A 21,790-nucleotide genomic window follows, 5' to 3' on the forward strand; every position below is an offset into this window, starting at 1 on the left:
TCTCATCTGTTCCTGAGGCTGCCAGGTTAGCCCAGACTGAGCAATTTGGCAGAATTGAGTGGGACCCGCCAACTCGGCTGGGGGGCGGGGGCAGGGCTGGGGGCTGGGGCACCTGGACCAGAGCCTCTGACCCTTTGGGAAAGCAGAATCCAGAGGGAGGGATTTGGAAAGGCCAGGGGAAGGGAGCTTGGCTGGAGCCCAAGGGCTCCCCTCTTAGGTACCAGGGCCAAGGATGGAGGCGGTTGCCATGGTGAGGGGGAGGCGAGTCCCGGTGGGGCTCTAGCCATCCTCTATGCTCCTGGAACCCTGCAGGCCCCATCCCAGGAATCAGGGTAGGCCTCTGAGTCTGGCCATCCCAGGCTTCTGGGAATGCAAACACTTTTGCTTCACAGGTCTCCCTCCACTCTGGAACATTCCATCTGAGTGGAGCCTCTGGGAGGCCTGGACAGGTGGGCGGCAACCCTTGTTCCTTCTTAGCCAGAAAGTGGAGGAGTGAGGAGGAAGTGAGGGAGGACGGGAGAGTGGGAGAGAGATGGGAAAGGTGGAGGAAAGGGGGGCGTGGAAGGAGGAGAGGAGGGAAGAAGAGAAAAGCCGGCAGTGAGGAGGGGGTGGAGGGAGTCTGCAGAGTGAAGCAGGCAGAGGTGAGCCCCACAGGGCAGGGCTGGGAGGAGAGGAACCAGCCGGAGAGACGCGGAGGGCAGGACCAGGGCTGGCTCCTTCCCTGCTTCCCTCCTGCCTTCCTTGCCCCCTTCTCCTCCCCACTGATCACATTTACTTCACTTAATTAGCCCCCCTCCAGAGTTAAAAAGATAATGTGATCATGACGATGAGAACAGCCACAGTACAGCGAAAGCTACCCCGTCTGCAGCTTCCCCAGCCCCTGGTCCGCTGACCCCATGGTCCCGAGGGCTGCCGACCCGGCCACCCCAGACCCAGGGCACTAGCGCTGCCCGACTTCCTACCCATCCATCGCCACCCACCCCCACCCCCCAAAAGCCCAAGCCCTCAACGAATTCCAATTGCGAGCTTTGTAAAATCAATACAAACGACATGTTCCCCCTTGTATACCAAGGTACAAACAATAGCATTTTCCTGCTGTGCCCTCAATATAATTGACAGCTGACAACTTCTCTTCATTTATTGCCCCTACCCCCTGCCTTTCTTTCTCACAGTGAATTATTGGGAGGGGAGAAATAAAAAACAAGACCTCCCCCTAAAATTATGAAGCAACTTTCTTTTCTCACCCCACAATCCAAGTCAGAAGATAGGCAATGGTGAGATCACCCAGTGTGTCCACCTTTGTTGGTGAGAGTCGTAGAGAGGGAAAGCAACTTGCCTGAGGTCACACAGCAAATTCTTGGGACTCAGAACCCTGGCTGTCTTCCCCAAAGACTGTACCAGGCTCAGGCTAAATTCTATGCCCCCCGCCGCCCCCCGCCACAGGTACACACGCAGTACCTGGGCAGAGTTGGGGCTGTGCTCCAGGAATCTTTTCCTCAGGTGGGTGGTCAGGAGCCAGGGGGGTTGGAATTGAGTGCTAATCTCATGACTCCCACCTTCAGTGGTGATGACGCCCCCCCCCCCCACCAGTTCTGGGCAAAAGGTAGGAAGTCTACCATCCGGGCACAGCTCCTGCTATGGGTCAACAGGTCTCTGATCTGCACCACAACCCATTTCACAGATGAAGAAGTTGAGGCTCAGAGAGGCTATGTTGCTTTCCCAACGGTGAGGGAGCCAAGATGGGGAGTCAAGTGTGGTAAACAGGGCCTGGCCCCTGACACCAGCCCGTCAATGTGCCTCCCCAAGGTCTCCAGGGGGTCAGTCAGCCTCAGACCCAATCCACCACCCAGCTGGCCACTTGGGGCTCCTCCCACCTCCTCTACCACTCCCACTGGAAGGCTCCCACTCCACTCTATTCCACGTTCTACCAGTTGAAGCCTATTCTCCTGCCACCTCTTTCAGGATGTCTTCCCAGATTAGCCCAGTTCGCGCCTTTATGACTACCTCCTTCTGTTCAAGTTCACTTGCCTGCCATTTCACAGAGTGACCTCCAGCCAGCCCTTATCCTTCCATTGTCAGCAGCACCGATCTACATCCACAATCAATTAATGATGCCTGCCTTGGACATGGGAGGGACGTGACAATAGGTGCAGAGTGGACAGCTCTGAGCCACTCTGACGGTACGCCCAGAGGGCATAGGCTGCCTTTGCCCTTTCAGCGTCCCTGTGGGGCTGCTGCCATTTATGAAGTTCCTCCACTGGGCCACGTCCTGCTATTACACATGGGCTAGCACCCGGATCTAGCAGCGTTCAAGCTCTCAGCCCTCCGCTCCACGCCTCTCTGTGTCTGGACATCAGTCCTGGTCCTGGTGCCTGTGACTTTGAGCCTTGGTTTCCCTGCCTGTAAAATGGGGGTGCTGGTCTCTGGCTCTCCAAGGTCCCTCCAGGGTCTGCCCTGGATAGTTTGCATTGTGCCGGCTCCCAAGGGCAGACTGAGACAAACGGACCGTTTAATCAGATGTTAATATCGGTAAGACACAAAGGTAAGTGAGGATACAAGGGAGCAGCTAATTAGTAATATTGTTCTCCACAAGGCCTTCCGGAGAGTTTCAATTAGGTTGTTTCTCACAGAGTATGTGTGTGTCGAAGAGGAAAAAACACACGAAAGAGGCAAAGCCACTTTCCTTCCTTCCTTCCTCCCCTTTTGAGATAAATTCAAACAGGTCAGAGCCAGAATGATCCGACTCCCATCCCCATGCCTCCCGCATTACACCTGAGGACACTGAGGCCCAGAGATAACAAGTCCAAGGTCATCTAACAAGGCACAGTGAACGTGGCATGAAAGACCCAGCATCCTGCCTCCGGACCAGTGCCCTTTCGAACCGCTGAAATCCAGCCATCGGCTCTCTTTCGGATTTTAGAATCTTAGTAAAAACACCCTGAAAGACAAAGGGCCATGGCTATACCCTGGCCTGGTTTTATCTGGCTGTGTCAGCCTTTTAAACTGACCCTAAGCAAAGCGAGTTAAACACCTGCCCACACAAGAGGCCTCAACGCCACCCCCGGTGCTTAAAGACTCGAGTGCCCAGCCCAGGATTCTGACCGCTGAAAGCTCGCCCCTCCATCTTGAAGTCCGGAGGCACGCAGCGTTGCTTTACCACCGGGGAACAGGAGATCCCCTCGTATGGATGGGGGGAGGGTGTGGTCCAGACAACACGATGAGCGACTGATAGGGAACCACGGGGCTCTGCTTACTAAGAGAAGACAGATCCCCGGCTTGGGGACCAGCCTATCCTCCCTCCAGGCCCAGCCAGAGGTGGATATGGGCCGGGCAGCTTAGCTAAGGTGGCAGCCACTCAGCACCAAGGCAGAGCCCCGCCCCCATGCCACGCCAGACCCTGGAACAGGCCCTCAGGCCCTGGCTGGCTCACAGCGCCCACCCCTGGCGGGATTCCCACCCCACCAGGCCAGCTGGTCTCGTCAACGCAGCCTTAATGACCACGAAATCAGCCCTGCACCGTCTGCCTCTAAGCCTGGCCGCCCCGCCCCGGGGCCACGGGAGAGCCTGATCTCCAGGCCTGGCCCGCCCCGTCTCCTCTCTCCTCTGAGCCTCTCCCTGCTCCTGGGACAGCTCCTCTCGTGATGCCTTCAGACATCAGTGGTCAAGGGCCCCTCATCCCCACTTCACAGGAGGGAAACAGTCTGGCGGGGTGAAAGGACTTGCCCGAAGTCAGCCTGGGAGTAGCAGCACCCGACCGAGACTGGGGTGTGAGGGCCCCGCTGGGAGCCGAGGCACGGCCCTGAGGGTGGCGAGCAGACTTACCCCGGGACTTCATCCCGATGAAGCGGTTCTCCACGATGTCGATGCGGCCCACACCGTGCTTGCCCCTGTGGGGAGAACCGGTCACTCGGGGTCACGGGCAGGGCGGCGGGCACCGTCTCGGGATCCGAGACTCGGAGGACATGTGAGCCAGGCCCCCTGGTCCGACCACCCACTGGACAGGTGGGGAAACTGAGGCCCAAGGAGGGAAGGGCTACCCTAGGACACACAGCGAGTTCAACCTCCTTTCTCTCCGTCCCGGGCCTCACGCGGCACCCAGCCCTGTCCAATGCCCATCTTTCCTTCTACCCTGGTCTCAGACCCAGTGGAGAGCTTGGAAGTTCCGGGCCATCCCTAGGGGGCGGGAGACCTTCCACGGCTGAGGGCCACCAGGACTCTCCCACGGAACCAGAGGACCCCAGGGCTACGGGGCTGTGCCGAGGCTGACGGCGGGACACTGGCCTGTCCTCCCTGGCCCCTCAGCCTCAGGCTGGCACCATCAGCGCCAGCGGGCCGGGCTGGTGCTTTGCCCAAGATCGTGGTTTCCCAGGAGGCCGGGCGGGGCTGCGGGCACTCACGCGACTTCATTCAGGTACAGGAAGAGCTCCAAGGCCGTGCTGTGGGTGGTGCCGTCCCTGACGTTGGCCACCTTCACGGGGACCCCTAGGGCGGGGGGAGAGGGCAGTGGGCCCGTGGCTGGAGCTCAGCGGAGGAGCCTGCGCCTGCTACCCCGCCCCTTCCCTCCACCCGAAACGCCTTAAATGGATGTGACAGATATGGACTCCAAATGACTCCTTGAAAAGCCCCGTGCAGGTTGAGGCCTGCTGGGGAGAGAGAAGGGGCGAGAAAGCCCCCCAGAATGAAAAGGAAAATGCAATAAAAACCTCTCCCCCACCCTTCCCATTCTCTTTGCTCCTTTTGCATTTAGGGGCTGTGAAATTGGAACCAGGCCCTGAACTAATTGAATTTCACGCTCCACCATTGTCTTAGGAGGGAGTACCTTCTGTCCCACCAGTTACGGGGCGGGGGGGAGCGCCTGGCTGAGGTGCGGCTGAGCTCTCACACACACACACACACACACACACACGCATGCACGCACGCACGCGCGCACACACACACACACACGGGCCCCGGCCACGTCTGTCAGGCGGACCCCCAAAGCCCCAACCCTGTACCCCAGACCCGCACACAGCCATCTGATTGATGGGGGTGAAATGATGCCCGCGCCAGCAGGCGAGGTGCTGGAGGCGTCTGCATTCTGAGAAGTTGGGTCTGGGGTGGCAGGAGGGCAGGGAAGGGCCTAGTCAGGGGGGGTGGCTGGAGGGGGGCGGTGTGTGGGTCCGGGGTTGACTTTGAATAGCAAGGGGCACTTTCTCGCGCGGTGTGAAATGAGCAATAAATGTATTAGAGGACTAACAAGAGAGCTGTAACAGTGACAAAGACAAGCTGTTCAAAGTTGGCGGCTAATCCCCCACCCATCTGCCCAGCTCATTACCATGTAGCCAGCCACCGGGTGCCAATCAGGCCTCAATAGCGGCTTTCGAGTCTTTATTAGCCAGGCGCCGCTTGGAGGGGCTTCGCTCAGGGGCTGTCAGCCTCACCATTCTTAACCCCCATTTCCAGGGGTTTTATAACTTGGTTGTAAATTGCTATTAAATGTAAGTCTGCCCAATAATGAACCTTAAGCCCCTCTCGCCACCCCCCCGCCTCTCCCCTCTCCCTTTCTCTCCCTCTGGGTCCTATTATGGCCCTCGCGGGGCCTTGGATGGGGCCTGCCCCAGAGAGGAGCTGACATTGTTGGTGCTGCTGCCAGAGAAAGCCTCTTAGCCTTTAAAATAGTTAATAATTAGATTAAAACTTCAAATAAATTAACTAGAGGGTGAATGGGGAGTAGCCGAGGAGGGGTCCTCCCGTCTACTTTTTTTTTTTTTTTTTTTTTTTTTCCAGACGGTCCCCAGATCATTAAAATGGATCACGTTTCTTCTTGGGCTCAGCCCTCGGAGCTGCCCTATTCCTGGAGGAAAGGGGGTCAGAGCCTGTGTTCGGGACCCTCTGCTGCCTCCCGCCCGCCTCCCACCCGCACCGCCCTCCCAGTTTCCCGGGGGACCTGGCGTGGGGCGCGGTGCCTGGCTTCATCTCACCATCTTCTCAAAGAGATGGTGCCCAAAGAGGCCCCACGCCAGCACAGCCCCGGGTCAGAGAGAGTGGGCCTAAGATGCACTCAGTGCTCCAGCTACCTGTAGGGGCCTCAGACTGAGGGCCTTTTGGTCCCCAGGGGGCATGAAATTCAGGGGTTTGAACGGGTAGCGGCGGGACGAGGTGTGGGGGGAGCGATGAAAAGGCCCATTGACTTGCCCAGGCTCTTGGGAAAGGCCGGGAGGAGGCAGATTATTAAAGTATCAACGGGCTTTTCCCCCAGCGCCTCACTCCATACCCCATGCTCGGCACCTGCGAGCATCATTTCTGTGGCCCATTTTATAGGCGAGTGAGCCTGAGGCCCAGAAGGGTGAAGCTGGTTGTCAAGGTCACACTGGCAGGTGAGAGCAGGGATCTACCCGGGCCCCTGCCTGCCCCGCCCCATCCTCCGTCTCCGAGGTGCCTTGTGCACAGAAGCGCCAGCCTCCCTGCCTGGGCTTGGGACACCCTCACGCCCCCTCTTGGTTCCTCCATCTCTACCTCTCCGATTTCTGCAGCCTCCTGGAAAAGTCCTCTCCTTGGACACTCCGAGCCCTCACCTTGAACCTCGTCCTGCTCCTTCCGTGACCCAGCACGCCTTGCTCTCCCTCCATCTTTCAGGGCAAAGGGGGTTGTCCCTGGTGCCAGGCTCAAGGCTGGGCACTCAGTTCAGGCCAGCAAACACTTCTTGATGGTAGCAGACGAGATGAGGAGATCGGGACACAAGCAAGAGTGGCAGCAGCTTTGAACCCAGGATGGGGGGTAGGGAGATGCATCAAGCAGCTAACTTAGGACTGGCTATGGGGTCAGGGGGGCCCCCGAGGCTGGCTCTGTAAGACTCACACTGGCTGACCACCTCTGTGGTGCAGGGCCCTGTGCTGGATACACCTCGTCCAGATCTCATTCTATACCGTGAAAACACGAGGCAGTGGATACTCTCTTATCCCCAGTTCACAGATGAGGAAACTGAGGCCAGGAAAGTGCAGTGACTTCCCCAAAGGGCCAAAGCAGTTGGCAAGTGGTTGCTCAGGGACTGGAATGCTCCCTCCAGACCTGGCGCCCACGAACTGATGGACATCAGCAGAGGGTGCTTTCTTCCCGAGCCTGGAGGCTTCCACAGATCACCCCATCTGGGGAGGGGGCGGTTGGGAACATCTGAAGCCCCAGCCTGGACCCTGGCTTTCCAGGAACACAGGAGGGATGCAGAGGGCTCGTGCCCAGGCTCCCAGGCAAGGAGGGGAAAAGAGCCAGGGCCCCAAGAGTCCACGCCTTGGAGTCCCGACAGGCGGGCACCTACCTTTCTTGAACTCGATCTCAAGGATGTCTGGGCTGTTGGGGGCTTTGGCCGGGTCCTGGGTCTTTGTGTAGAGGCCTGGAGGCGCTTGGTTCTGAAAAAAGACAGAAGGAGGTTGGAGGGCGGTGTGCCAGAGCCAAACCGTGCCGTGCCAGTCCCTGGACACCCCGCACGCCGCCTCCTGCGCCCCTCTCCAGAACCAGGGCGCTGCTGGCGCTTGCCATCGGCGGGTCAGTCCAGCAGGCCTCCCAGCCCCCCACCCGGAGCCAGCCCCGCGCTTGCCAGGGGCCTGGGAAACAAAGGGCTCAAGAAATCAGACAATTTTTCCCCTCAACTTGATCTCATCTTTTTCTTTGACGCCCCCGCAGCTGGAGGTAGAATATAGCAGGAGGAGCCAGTCAGGCAGGAAAGCGTGACTTTGGGGGAGCGAGGCGCTAGGCGGGCTTCCCGGGAGCGGAGCCGGCTCAGGCGCACCCGCTCTCCCCGCTCCTCCCGGCACCGGGAATTGGGGTTTATTCTGCACTGACCGCAAAGCTAATGACTGCGCGTGACCCCAGCAGGTGCTCTGGCGAGCGGAGCCGTCCCCGGGGTCCCAGAGGTTAATACTCACAGGGAGAAAAGAGAAGAGCAAAGCAAAAACCCATTTGAAAACACATCAACCTTTATGTATATTTTTTTTCTTGGGCGTGTTGGAAAAATGGGCCTCTCCCTCGTCTTGATGCAGCCGCCGCTGCCTGGAACTCTCCAAGTCCCTCCTGCCTCCCACTCTGGAGGCCCTGACCTGGCCCCGCCCCCCACCCCCAGGCTGTGGCTTGGACACTTGCCACGGTGGGGGCCGGGGCCCTTGGGGCCTGACTGCTCAAGTCCCTCCGTCCCCGGGGGCATGCCAGGGCATCCCCAGCGCTGGTATCCACCTGCCGACATCCTGGGAAGTGCAGTCCCTTAAATCTTGCCTTTCAAAACCCTGCAAACATTCCCATACCACTTTGCAACTGCAGCTTCCTTTGTGTTCTCTGCAGCCCCGTTTGGTAAGAAGGTCAAGTACTGTCACCCCACCTATGGAGGAAGAACTAGAGGCGGAGGGGGACTGCAGGTGCAACCCTCCTGTGTGCTGTGTGGAGGTGGGGGCCACACGGCCCAGGTCAGGAAGCCCACGAGGCCCTCAACAATGATGTGTTGGATTTCAGAGTGGTGGAAAATAACCCCAAAGCCGGGAGTCGAGACCTCAGGCTGTGGGGTCTTAGGCAAGTTGCTTCACCAGTTCGAGCCTCGGTTTTCTCATCTGTAAAATGGGGGGAAATGATACCTGCCTTTGACTGCCTTATAATTTAAATGTATAGACAATTTTAATATGTTTTTACTGGACATGGAAATCACCCAAGAAGATGCCCGAGAGGGCCTGGTGCAAGCTGTAACCTGCCCTGCAGGCGACAGGACTGCTGGAACAGCCTCCTGGTGATGCCACCCTCCGAGAAGAGCTGCTCCAGGAGAGGCGGGGCCACCAGGGGTGCCTCAGATCCCTCATCTCCGGTCACTTGGCTTGCTGGCTCTATGTCAGAGTGACCAACCATCCCGGTTCCCATATCCTGAGAAACCCCCCCCAGTCCTGGGCAAACAGGGACAGTTGATCCTTCGAGCTTTACTTCTGAGCTCAGATGGGGCCGGTGATGAAGCCCTCACACCTCCAAAGGGCTGTGTGGCTTGAGGCCGGCTGCATCCCTTCACCTGTTTCCATTTGTGGGGCAGGAACAAGAACCCAGAACGGACCTCCTGGACAGACCCAAGGAGGAGGAGGGTCCTTAAGGACCTCCAGCCTGATGCCTCCATGGACCAGTTGGAAAACTAAAGCCAAAGAAGCCGCTTGTCCACATCATACCACCCCACCCCATCGGCATGGGAGTCAGCCCCGAGGACCCTAGAATCCCTATCCTGTGCTCTTTCCATCACCCCATGCTGTTTCCCAGCCACTCTGCCGAGAAACAGCACCAGGGATGTGTCCAGAGACAGCCTGGGCATCAGGCTGGTTTCAGAGAAATGCCCGGCTCCCCAGGCCCTACTGGGTCCTGCAGACCACCACACTCGTTGGGAACAGACAGGCCCGAGGGCCATCCTTGGCCATAAGGCAAAGTGAAACAGGGCTTGGGACCTCTGGGTGACCAACAGGACTCCAGAGCTCCTTTCCCACCTGCCCGGGGCTCCTCACTGGCTGTCCAGCCCAGCCTGAACTCAAAGCAGGTACCAGTGCTGAGAGCCCCCGCGCCTCCACCTGAGGCCGCCTCCCTCCCACCTCCACCTGTTCTGCGCCTGCCGCCCGGCCCATCAGTCCCCAAACACTTCAGGGAGCCACAAACAGGATGGGAATGTCTGCACTGGAAGGAGAGAGGAGGTGGGAAGCCCTCGAGGGACCAGCATCCCAGCTCTCTGCAGCGGGAAGTAGGAGGCTTCTGACACCCTGACAGCCCCGATTAAATAAAATAACTAAATAGAAATAAAGTGACATTTGCTTTGCATTCCAAGGTGGCTCACGCCTGCCTTCTTTTTACTCTCCCTCCTAAAAGCCCAGTTCAAATGACAAATAGTTTGTTGCCGAGTATCAATAACGTCTATTTATCCATCCCAATGGGAGGGCTCACTTCCAATGTCATCTTGGTGGGGGGGGGCTGCTGGGGGAGGGAAGAGAGTGAAGAAAAAAAAGAGAGAGAGAGAGTTGGGGGGGGGGGATGGGGAGAGGGCGAAAGAAAGCATGAAACAGGGCCGAGAAGGAGAAATTGAAAGCAAATGGCCCATGAACTAAACCATGATGTACAGGCATGATCGATGCTGCAAATGGTTTATTCATCCATCAGATATGGCGGGCCGGCAACTGAATGCACTCTTTCACTGTGGGCCGTATGAAGTTAAAGCAAGTAAATTTCTATCTTTCTTCGCATTAGCTGCCTCATTGCCCTTCAATCAGCCCTCACGGAGGCAGAAAATGGCTCCGCCATCTGCCTGCAAACCCTCCCCTCGGCAGGTCTCGGGCTCTTTTTGGAGAGGGGGAGGGGACACCGGTTCCCTGAAGCTCTGTCTCCCCAGCGCCTCCCAAGGGGCCCGGGGCTGCCCGGGGTACAGCGTTCCTCCACCATGGAGAGTAGTGCCCCTAGCGGCTGCCCCCTCGTCCCTGGGATCTACTGGTGGCAACGGGAGGACAACAGGCTCCCCTGGCCGGCACCCTGCAGCGGAGCTGCCTGGGAAAAAGCAGGGCCAGAGTGGCCAGACCCCGGGTCCCTCGGCCTGGCCCTACACTTCTCAGCGGGAATGTTGTCTCCCCCTCGACCCACACGCAGCCCAGCCTTTCCTGCCTGATGAGAGGGGTCCTGAGAGAACCTTGGCTCCTTCCTCCCCAGATAATCTTGGCCTGAGGAGGGAGGGCAGGACTCCTGGCTCCATGATCGAGGCCTGGCCCTGTGCTAAGAACAGGCCAAGTGCTTTCGATGCCCCAGGAGAGAGGTGTTGTGATTTCCCACTGTTTCCGTAAAGAGTCAGAGGTTCAGAGAGGGTGGGTAACTTGCCCAAGGTTGCACAGCAATAGAAGCAGAGTCAGGATTCAGACCCGGGTTTCAGATCTTTGGGAGCCAAGCACTAACTTTTCCACCTTGACTGGGTGGTAGAATCCTGAAAAATGCACTCTTTAGCACTTACTTACCCATCCACTGCCCTCATTAGAAAGGAGGCCTCAGTGGGGAGGGGACCTGCACTGCCCGGCACTGCCTGAGGGGCGATTTCCCCTCTGGCCGTGGCTCTGCTCCCCCAGTCCTGAGGTGAGGGCGCTACAGAAGCGGTGGGATGGTTGCCCAGCGGGCCTGGAGGCCGGGGGACACCCGCCTGGAAGCCGGCGGCAGCGCTCAGCCCCCTCCGCCCCCCTGGGCGCTGGCTGACTGGCTAATTAGGGGTGGCTGGCCTGAGTGCCGTGGGGTCAGCAGAGCGTGAACTGGAAAAGCCCGGGGCCGGCAGGCAGCCCCCAGGGGACGAAGGCGCGGGCTCTCCTGAGTGACGCGGCCGTGCTGAGCTGGGTGCAGAAGGGAGGTGCGGGTCGCTGGGGAACCACAGAGGACGGAAGGCCACTCCTGCGATGGGGCGACACGGCCACCAGGCCTGCTCCCTTGCTGAGCAGCTGGTGCCCCGGGGAGAGTCCCTTCCCTGGGCCTCAAGTTTCCTCACCCACGAACCAGGAGGCTCAGGGGCAGCAGCCCCGGGAAAGCGAGCCGGGAAAATGCGAAGGCCAGGCCTGGCTCCAGAAACGGCCACGGGTACGCGCTGTATTACTGCTGTCTCCGACCAAGAGGCCCGGTGCCTGTACAGGGGAGCCACCGGGGGCCAGGCGGGGCTCCAGCTCCCCGCACCTCCCCCGGAGCACCCGGCCTCCTCCACTCCAGCTGGTCTTCCTGGACCCCCCCAGGCCCGGCCCCCCAGCACACTTCTCCCCTAACATCAGACGAGCACCCCACCCCCAAAGCAGCCGCCCCGCCGGGGCAGGGGGCTGCTGAGCCAGGCAATGGAGACACAGTCCCTCAGGGACAAAGAGACTTTTCTCTTCCCAGGGTAGATCTCGCTCCATCTCCCACGGTGGGCGGGGGGAGATACAAAGGAAACCCCCCCCCCCAGGGAGAGAAATCCTAAACTTCAAACACAGCCGAGGCCCAGCCTGGGAGGCTGGGGACAGGGGCATCAGGGCGGCCTGACGCAGGCGGGCACAGGCCCAGACGAATGGGTCCTGAGGCTCTGATCTGTGCCACCTCCCCCGGTGGCAGCAGCGGCCTGAGAGGGCACAGGCTGGGCCCTCCCACAAGTGTCTCATCTGCCTAATTGCTTCTTTATTGTCTCACAATCACACTCTGGCTCTGTGCTGCCCTGAAATATTTCCTTCTCCTATTCATCCTGACAGCAATTAGAGAAAGAGCACGGGCGGGGCGGGGGTGGGGGTGGGGGTGGTGGTGTGGATCTTAAAACGCAGTGTGGAGTGGCCGGGCGGCGGGGCACCCAGTGGGGAGGGTCGGGGGACATAGGCAGGACTCGGCCCCGGCCCCACGCCCGGCCCCCCGTGAAATTTCAAATTAGGCTACAAACACACCAGACAGTGTCGGCACGGAGCAGCCACCGCTAGACAGCCGGCTTGGGGAAATGGGGAATTACCTTGGGGTTCTCCAGGATTCCGGCCTCGTAGCTGTAGGGGAGAAGAAAGATGGGAGTCAGTGGAGGGGTGCAGAGGGACACAGCCCTGACACCCCGACCCCCAATGTAAGTCCGGTCGGTCCTTTTATCGCCGCCAAGCCCGCCTGGAGCATTCTGGGCCCACCGCAGTTGGCCGTGGGAGCTGCGGGCTACAAGCAAGGGCCTGGGACACTTCCCTCAGTCTTCAGGGCGTCAGATCCAGGGGGCCTTCTCAGAGGGTTGTTCCCAGATGCTGTTCTGCTTTCGATGCCCTTCCCTGAGCCCCGGCCGGTCCCTCCTCATCCTTAAGGTTCTAACCTCAAACGCCACTTGCTCAGAGAAGCCCTCCCTGACACCCCAGCCGAGGCCAGGGGCCCCTTATCTGGCTGGCACTCAGCACAACTGCAGCAAGAGCTGGCAATGAGGCGGCCTGTCCTCCTCGAGGCGCCCGGGCTCCGCAAGGGCAGGGACCGCGTGTCGAGTGGGCCGCCACTACATCCCGGCCCGAGGCAGACGGGTGCTCGCTGACGCTGAGCACAGCAGTGGACAGGAGGGCGACGTCTTACCTGATGTGCATCAGGTTCTCGTCCATGCTCCACGGGTTCTTGGGGGTGACCGGGACGGGAATTCCATGTTGCTGCAGGTAAGAGGCAACGCCGCGTTGGCGAGAGGCAGCTTGAAGTAGACACAAGGGTCAGGCCCAGCTGCCTTGGTTTTCTTTCGAGGTCAAAGACATCCCCAGACTCTGGCTCCCACGCAGGCAAGGCCCTGGACGCACCCCTGGCTTCCTCCCCCTCCCCCAGGCTGCTCAGGGAGGGAGTGAGGGCCCCACTTCCAGACACGCCCAGGCATAAACTATAAGACCCTGTGTCTGAGATGCTGTGGCGTGGATGCTGGCCTTGGAGGTTTCTTCCAGAAGATTCTGAGTCTATACTTCAAGTGCCCCCCCGAAGCACATAGGAGCGCGCCAGGCAGTGTGCTGAGGGCCTCCCAGCGCCACCGGCTGACCCCCACCGTGGCCCTATGAGCCGGGAGCTGGAATGGACCCAACTTCCAAAATGGATCTCAGCCAAGGCATCTGCACCCACAGGGGTGCTTAACGTTCACCCAAGGAAGCGAGAGGCGCCCCTGAGAGCTGCTCATTCAGGACACTTGTTTACGGGGCGTGGCCGGGTGTTTCCCAGGGCCACTTCTCCCCACTGCCCAGCAGTCACCGCACACATCACTCTGCAGTCCTGAAAAGGAACAGCCCCCATCCTCCCTGTCGGTTCTGATTCTGCTTTGCTCCCCAGATGATCCATGCCTTGGTTCAAGGAGAAAAGTCATCCCTCCGGAGACCCTGGGCCTGAAGGGCTGTCGGTGACACTTGGAAGGCCTTTTGGATGAAAGATGTGGCTGGTTTCCTGAGCTGCCCCGTGCTGCCCTGGCTGACACCTGGTTGGATCCAGCACGTGCATTACATCCTGCTCTCCCCTCCCGGGTTTACCGGGCGCAAAAGCTGAATGGCCCAGCCGGGCCCCCTTTAAGTCGGGGAGATCGTCCTCTCCGCCTCCCAGGCGCCCTTTCAGCACCTCGCCCCCTGGGTGGGTCCCCCCACTTGGCCAGCCCAGGGTCCCACAGCCTCCACCGGCATCGCCCCGTGTCTCTTAATGGGGCTCCGCCCAGGCTCAGCTCGTGCCCACGACTCAGATTCTAGAGGCTTCCTCCAGGGAGCTGCTGTTTCCTTCATCAGCACCTTAAAATTTCAAAATAAATCAGGTTATCCCCTCTTGATTTTTGTCAAGCTTTACCCAGAGGCTCCTTTGAACAGAAACAGCCCGCACCCACTCTAGACTTTGCATGGTCTTCAACGTAGACCACACGGGCAGACGGAACACCTCATCTAGAGGCCGATCAATGTCAGGGGGCTCCTTGTCTCCCATGAAGCTATCCAGAGTCAAATCCACACGCTTGCCCTGTGCCACCTCCAGGTAGAGGGGCCAGGTGTGGGGACCAGGACCCTGTGCCAGAGGGGCTGAAATCCCCCCAGAGAGGACTCCCCGGGCTGGGGGCTGAGAAAACCAGCAGGCGGGTGGCCCTGGAGCCTTTCTCCTGGGGGGTGGTTTGGAGACACTCTTGCCTTTCCTCTTTCCCACTGGGGCTCCATGGGAGCCAGGAGAGGAGAACGGGAGGTAAGGGGCGGAGGAGGGAAGGACAGGATGAGCGGCCGTTCCTCAGCGGGGAGATAGATACAAATGCCAGACGGAGTCCCTCCGCCAAAGAGATTTGTTCCCCCCACCCCGCTCCATCCTGAGCTCCCCGCCAACACACACGCACTGGAAATTCTGGATGCAAATTGAGAACACAAAACAAAACCATCTTCAGCGCGTACACAGGAGACTGTCCTGCTTTCCAGCCTCCGACCTTGCAGGCCGGCTTCAAAAGAATTATGGTGACAGTGATAAAGATGGGGTGATTCTGAGTGTTTTTCCCTGTTCTTCCCTCGGACGATGGATTTGCGGGGAGGTGGAAAGCGATGCAAATGCATGTTTTTGATGAGTCTCCTAACAGCACCTTGTGGCCTTGGCGACTTACGAATCTTGAAAGCAGGGCTTTTCAAAGCCCCATTGATTTTCGTCGCAGCTGAAGCAGCTGCCCGGCTCTGAATTCTGGACAGAGTCTGCTTGCTGCTCAGTCATTCTGGTCACTCCCCGGGTGCAGGGACACTGCCTCGGTCCTAGAATGTGGTCAGATTGCCGAGAGCTCCATTCTGATCCCAGCCTCCGAGGGAGGGTCGGTGGCCGGGGACACAGATTCATCTCTCCGGGGCGAACTTTCCTGTTTAGAAGGTTATTTGAGACAGCAGCTGAGCCAAGGGCCTCTTCCCCCAAATCTGGGAAGGAGGGACAACAGTACTCCTGAAATTCATCTTTTCTGGAAAAACCAGGAGCCGCTTTTGTTTGGGAGCTTCACGGAAATGAAGGGCAGCGTATGGGCCAGCCCTGTCTTGAACCACAACTGCAGGCGTAAGAATGTAGATGGGCGGGGGTCTCAATTCATTGCTCTTAAAGATAAAACGTGCTTCGTGTTCTGTATCATCAAGGAGACCAAGGAGGGGAAAAAAGCCTCTAACCTTGTTCTCTTAATAGCTCTGCTATTTGAAAATTTGTTTGGCAACATATGGGCTTGCTCTTGTAAACTCCCCTTTTAATAATAAAACAACAGATGGTAGAGGAGATCTTTCCTCCGAGCTCTCCAGGTCTTAATGGGATGCTGGCGGTAGGGGCAGGGCTGCGTCCCCGCCGTGTCCCCTACCACGCGGCCCCTTGGCCGCGGCCAGAGCTCACAGCCAGCCCTGGTGACTGCTGTTTAGGAACCCGAGCAATTTTCTGGTGTATGCACGGGGTTGCTTTCCCCTGTCTGACTGACTGAGGCTGTTTGTCAAGGGCTGCCATCGAGTCGCTAAAAAGCAAGGTACCCTGGGGAGTGGCTAAGGATCTTGATACAAAACTTCTAGTGTGTTTTACTGAAACTTGTACTTCAGAAGGGCTGGTGCGGGCTTCCCTGGTGGCGCAGTGGCTGAGAGTCCGCCTGCCGATGCGGGGGACGCGGGTTCGTGCCCCGGTCCGGGAGGATCCCACGTGCCGCGGAGCGGCTGGGCCCGTGAGCCGTGGCCGCTGAGCCTGCGCGTCCGGAGCCTGTGCTCCGCGACGGGAGAGGCCACAACAGTGAGAGGCCCGCGTACCGCAAAAAAAAAAAAAAAAAAAAAAAAAAAGGGCTGGTGCGACAAAAGTCTTTGTCTGCCTCTGCCCCTCGGAGGGCCGACCTGTCCCTGGGAAAGCACTGGGGGCAATCAGGTAATGGAGGGGCACAGAACAGCCGGGCCCACACCCCCCGTCCGCCTGTCCCGAGTGACACACACCGCAGAGGTGGCAGTTGGAACAGGAAGCAGAGGGGGCCCGTCGCCCTCCTGCTCAGCAGACTGGGGGCTCCCTTGGGAGATGCCCCTGGCAGAGACCACACCTCTGCAGAGCCGGCCCAGGGAACAGGTGTAACGGGGCAGAGGGTAGCAGCCAGGCCAGAGGTTCGGTCTCCAGGTGTGGGTATCAGTCCCAGCCTCGTGCCTCTGGCCCAGACAAGCCCCTTGGAGGGCTGTTCCTGGAGGGCACCGGGCCAGGCCCGGGGTGATGGTGGGGTCTGGCCGTACCTTCGCGTACTCCATCAGATCGTTGCGGCCCTGGAACCGGTTGTAGAACTCGGGCATCCTCCAAGGAGCAATGACCTGGATATGGGGCAAGGAGTCAGGCCTGGGCAGTCTCTCCTGGCTGTAAGCTGCAGAGCTGGCCGCTCTGGTAAGGGGCCTGAGGCTCCACTGGGCACCTGGGTGGGGGCTCTATGCAGCCCACGGGGTGTGGGCAGGGGAAATGACACGGCCTGCCGCCCTAGAGGGTGGCTTTGGAGAGGCCCGAGCTCTGCGGCCGAATGGCCGTGCGTCCCCAGGCGGGCCCCTGACCCTCTGGGCTTCAGCCTCTCCAACTGAGACTTGAGGGTTTGAACTAGATAGGCCTCAAGTTTCTTGATGGTATCCCTGTCCAGAGGGCCAGGACCCCGCACCCCTGGTGACTAAGGAGGGGTTCACATTGCTGCAGCTGCACAGCCTGGCCCTGCCACGGGGCAGCAAGGCCCGTGCGACATGCAGCGTCCCCCGGCCCACTCCTCTTGCTTCCCTCCCTTCCCCCTCCCCCGGGGCTGCTCTGGCGGGGGAAAGGAGGGGAGTTGGAGCCTGACTGAAGGGACCGAATTCAGCCTGGGGGGTCGGGGACGAGTCCCCAACAAAAGCTCCCACTCAGCCGTGGAGCCAGCCAGCCCCCTGCCTCTGCCGACAGCAGCCTAACTGGGGTGGAGGTGTCATCTAGACCGAGAAGCCGGTGTGATTTCTGGGCTGGGAAGCTGATGAGAGTGGCTTGCGTGGGGTCCCCCAGGCCTGGAATGAGCAGTGCCTGGGCGCAGAGCACCCTCTGGCCTCATCCTAGTCCCCGGAGACCAGCCTGGGGCCCTGTCCCCAGCCCCGTCCCACCCCTGGCCTTGGCCTCTGCAGACAAAGACCCAGAAACCGGACACCCTGGCCCCCCAAGCTGCTGGGGGAACAGAGGATGGGGGTCGGGGAAGGGCCTCACGCCCACCCGCCTACAGCATCAACAGGCAGCTACTTTCCGGGGGGCTTCTCTGCCGCCTGGCGTTTGGGGTCAAAACAGATCATTAGAGTTCATTACCGCTCACCTCTAGGCCACTCTCACCCCTCAAGCAGCTGCTGGCTGGTTAAAGGGACAGAGAAAGATGTTCCACTTAAAAGAAAAAAAAAATGAAACCCCTCAGGGACCCTTGTGGGCTTGGGAGGGGCACGTTTTCTGTAGCTTTAGCCCGAAGTGGCCTCAAAGGAGCTGGACCCACGCCTGCCTGTGCCGTCCAAGATGGCAGCCGGGCTCCACGTGTGACCACCAAGGCCCGAATCGTGGCCAGTCCCAGCTGAGTGTAGAGCACACAGTGGGTCTCAAAGGGTTAGTACCCAAAGAATGCAAAACATCTCAATAACTTTTTTACATCGATAACAGGTTGAATGGTACCATTTTGGATACATAGGGTTCAATAAACCACAGTAAAATGATGTCACCGGTAGCTTTTTATCTAGGTTTTTTCTTTCTTTTTTTCTACGTGGCCACTAGAAAAACTGAAATCCCCCTTGGGCCTGTGTTTGCGGCACTTAGTGTACGTCTATGGCTCGGCCTTGTGCACTGGGTGCCCAGAGGCCTGATTCTGCTGATTCCCATCCCAGGAAAGAATCCAAGACCCCGGGGGTCAGGGCTCAGGCAGCCGGGAGGACGAGGGCCTTCGCTGGGTGGCCTCCACTGGGGCTGAGAGGGCTGTGAGCAGCCCAGATACGGGCCAAACAATCTGCAGCCGGGAAGCCAGACCCGGCATTGCAAGGACCCCGGCGGACGGGCAGCCTCATCTTTCCGTCCAGGGCCTGACCCCCCCAGGCACCTGGGCGGTGTCTCGGGAAGGACAAACGGCCAGGGACAGAGTGTTGTCCCCCTGCAGTTGGCGTGAGTGAAGGGAGCTCTCCATGGGAAAGAAGGGCGCCACCCACCGCGAGGTCCCTGTCTGGAGAACCTCCCAGAACCCCATGCCCCACCCCCCCAGGGGCCTCAGCCCCCGGCACCCACCCTCTAGGGGGAGGAGCAACATCTTACCTTCATCTGGGGGGCCAGCGAGTAGCATGTGAGCTCAAACCGGATCTGGTCGTTGCCCTGAAACGTGGGGCGGGACGGTCAGGAACCACAGAACAGGGACCACTTGCGGGGGGGGGGGAGGGGCGGGGGCAGGGGCAGGGGCAATGCCGCGTGGCCTTCAACGATGCAGCCGAGGGCCACTCAGGGCAGACCCCCTTCTCGCATGTGCTCCCCTCCAACCTCACAACCTTCGGAGGTGGGTCCTACGAGCCTGTTTGAAAGAGGAAGGCTGGGCTTTCTTGGAGAGGGCTTTCTGCTCTGGACTTGAACCCAGGACTCCCCGAGTACAGAGCTGAGCTGTGCGGGCACTCAAGCGTGCAGGACGTGTGTCTACGTGTCTGCAAGATGCCCACGTGCCCGTTGTGTGCTGAGCTGTGATGGTGGTGACCTTGTGTGCACTGGTGTGTGAGGGGGCGTGCACACGGGTCATCACGTGTGTCTGCACTTCAGGGGGTGCACACACGTGCGGGGCTGGAGGCCTGGCCCCGCCGAGACTCCAGGCAGCCCCCGAGCTGCCCACACGTCAGCCTCTTCCCGAGGGCCTCCCACCTGCCTGGCCCCGCCTGCCCCACTCCCATGGTTCCACGGTGCTTTGTCCAGAAAACCGGGAGTCCTGTCTCCTCCGGGAGCCTCAGTTTCCCTGTCTACACAGTGGCTGGCTGGGGGAGGGGCAGATCCAGGTGACCACCGAGGATTCCTCAGCCCCTCTGCACAGAGAGGGAGCCAGGCCCAGAGGTGGAAGGGACAAGTCCAAGGGCACAGAGCCTGGCCCAAGCCCGGGCACTGGGCCCCCACGGCCCCCACCGGCCTTGGGCAGGCGGCCCTGCCTCCCTGTGCGTGCGTCCTGTCCTCAGGGACAGTGGCTGCCGGCCGGCCGGCCGCTTCCCATCAGCTCGGCAGCCTGGAGGGACATCAGAGGGACCTCTCGCCTACTGTGAAAACTGCACAGGCGCAGCGAGGCAGCGGCGGGAATGACACGTTATTTTCCAGAGTCTTGTCAGGCGACGCGGAAATACAGGTTTCAGCCCCTCTGCTCGGAGCCAGGAGCTAAGGGGCCAAGGCTGCTCCTCTCTTGGTATCTCCCGGGGCCACAAGCTGTGTGGGACCAGCCACCCCACTCACCCTCCATCCCATCCCTTCAGTGAGCGCCTACCATGCGCTGGCTGCCACATGGGAGAGCCACCTGGCCCCAGGGGGATTTTAACCCTGTTTTACAGATGAAGCGATTCAGGCTCAGAGAGGTGGAGTCACTTGCCCGGGGACACACAGCCAGCAGGCACCACTCCCATCCTAATAGCTCACAGTCAGGTAATGAGTCTGAGCTCCACGCATAACTCATTGAACCCTTACGGCAGCCCCTGAGGTGCGTTCTATTATTACCCCCATCTCACGGATGGGGAAACTGAGGCACACTTGCCCGAGGGCCAGTGACCAGCACAGCTCCTGGAGCAATGGTGTCTGTGATAAAAAGCAGACTTATTTTAGATTCGTAAAGCATATGGTCTAGTGTTGCATGTCCTGGTGATTTTTTTCTCCAGGGCTTCAAGTTTCCCCCAGCACAATGGCAGCTTGTGCCTCCTTGGACGGGCACGCCGGGCTGGGGTCTGCCCGTCAGGATCGCCACGGGGACACCCATCTGTTCCCGAGCCAGAGACCCTCGCAGAAGCCGAACAGGCTCCCCGGGTTCAAACTCTGTCCCAGACAAGAGCCAAGGCCTGTCCAGTCCTTGCCTCCCTGACCCCAGGAGCCCCAGCCCCAGGGTGGCCCTGTCAGGTTCCCCGGGGGCCGGGGAGGAGGTGTAGCAGGTCCCACACACCCCGTGTGTGTCCATGTGCTGATACACACGTGTAAGTGCGGGTGCCGCGCCCTCGGGGACTGCACGGGGCTCTCCCATCTGCTCCTGGCCTCGCCATACAGATGGCGCCATTTACAAAACCCCTGCCGCCACACCCCTTCCCGAGTCTCAGGCTCCTATTTCCAGGCCCCTCTTCCAAAACTGGGGGGAGGAAGGGGGCCCTCGAAGGGCCATCCCAGCTTCTGTGCAGCTCTCTGGTGGGGAGGATTCTGGGTCCCCGAGGGGTGTGGAGGGGTGGACCCCAGCTCCCTCTGCACCAGGTGCCGCCTGGGCTGGGCCCTGGGTGAGGAGCTGCCTCTGGCCTCCAGGCCTTTGCACAAGCTGTTTCTGCAGCCTGGGATGCCCTTCCTCCTTGGCGTCACTGGCTACCTCTTGCTCCCCCGGATGTCTCAGCATCACCGTTACCCCCTGCTGGGTCAGGGCTCCCAAGTCCCCTGTATGGGTGTCCCAGTGGGTGGAGGACAGCCAGGGATGGGTGGGTATTCAGTGGGGGGGTTCAGTGAGCCAATGCATGATGGCGACATCGGCGGGGCTGGAACGAGGGCCCGGAGGCCCTGGGTCTCTCCATCGCCTGACCCGGGAGCCAGAAGCTGGGAGAGGCCGGGGGCTCAGGACGCGGTCCATGCTAGAGTCTCCCCATCTGAGGAAGCCCCCCTGCAGTCTGCTTACACCCAGCTCTTCCTGTTCACTGTGAACCCCTTGCAGAAAGTTCAGCCAAGTGTCCTACCCAGATCTGCCTCTGGGCGCCAGCCTCCTGCAGGCCACACTCACTCACTCCGGACACCCGTCTCCTGACGTGTGATGTCACTGAGGCGCCCCCACCCCGGCACCCCTCCCCCCGAGCCAAGCAGACCACCAGCCCCTGCAGGTAGCTGGCCCCTCCCTCCCCACCACCGCCGGGCCTCCCTCTGGACCCCCGCCCAGGCTCTCCTGCTCCTCCTCCTCACTCACACCCCCCTCTTGTAGGAAACTGTCCACAGAGGCTGCTGGGGGCTTCCCCAGGTCCTATTAAATAAGGGGAAACTGAGGCACGGGAGTATGACTTGCCCATCAACCCCCAGAAGCGATGGGAGATTTTGGGGGTGGGGGTGCACCGGGCCCCACCATCCCCTGTGGCCTGCCCGCTGCTGGTCTTGGAGGCCCCCCAGTGCTGTTTCAAGTCTGACTTGTCCCTCTTGTGGACACTGA

The 21,790-nt window shown here is 59.9% G+C and overlaps 1 protein-coding gene across 1 annotated transcript in view; it reads right to left on the reverse strand.

The window, feature by feature from the left end:
• ASS1 (argininosuccinate synthase 1) overlaps positions 1-21,790 on the reverse strand; it is a 50,559-nt gene that overhangs the window by 15,221 nt on the left and 13,548 nt on the right. The window contains exons 5-11 of the mRNA XM_059072004.2: positions 18,709-18,765; positions 16,665-16,739; positions 13,045-13,115; positions 12,461-12,491; positions 7,292-7,382; positions 4,398-4,482; positions 3,823-3,887 (exon numbers count right to left, since the gene is read on the reverse strand). Coding sequence (XP_058927987.1) covers positions 3,823-3,887; positions 4,398-4,482; positions 7,292-7,382; positions 12,461-12,491; positions 13,045-13,115; positions 16,665-16,739; positions 18,709-18,765 — 475 coding nt within the window. The remainder of the gene's footprint in view (positions 1-3,822; positions 3,888-4,397; positions 4,483-7,291; positions 7,383-12,460; positions 12,492-13,044; positions 13,116-16,664; positions 16,740-18,708; positions 18,766-21,790) is intronic.

The sequence above is a fragment of the Kogia breviceps genome, chromosome 8 (assembly GCF_026419965.1).
Source record: "Kogia breviceps isolate mKogBre1 chromosome 8, mKogBre1 haplotype 1, whole genome shotgun sequence".
NCBI classification, from domain to species: domain Eukaryota; kingdom Metazoa; phylum Chordata; class Mammalia; order Artiodactyla; family Physeteridae; genus Kogia; species Kogia breviceps.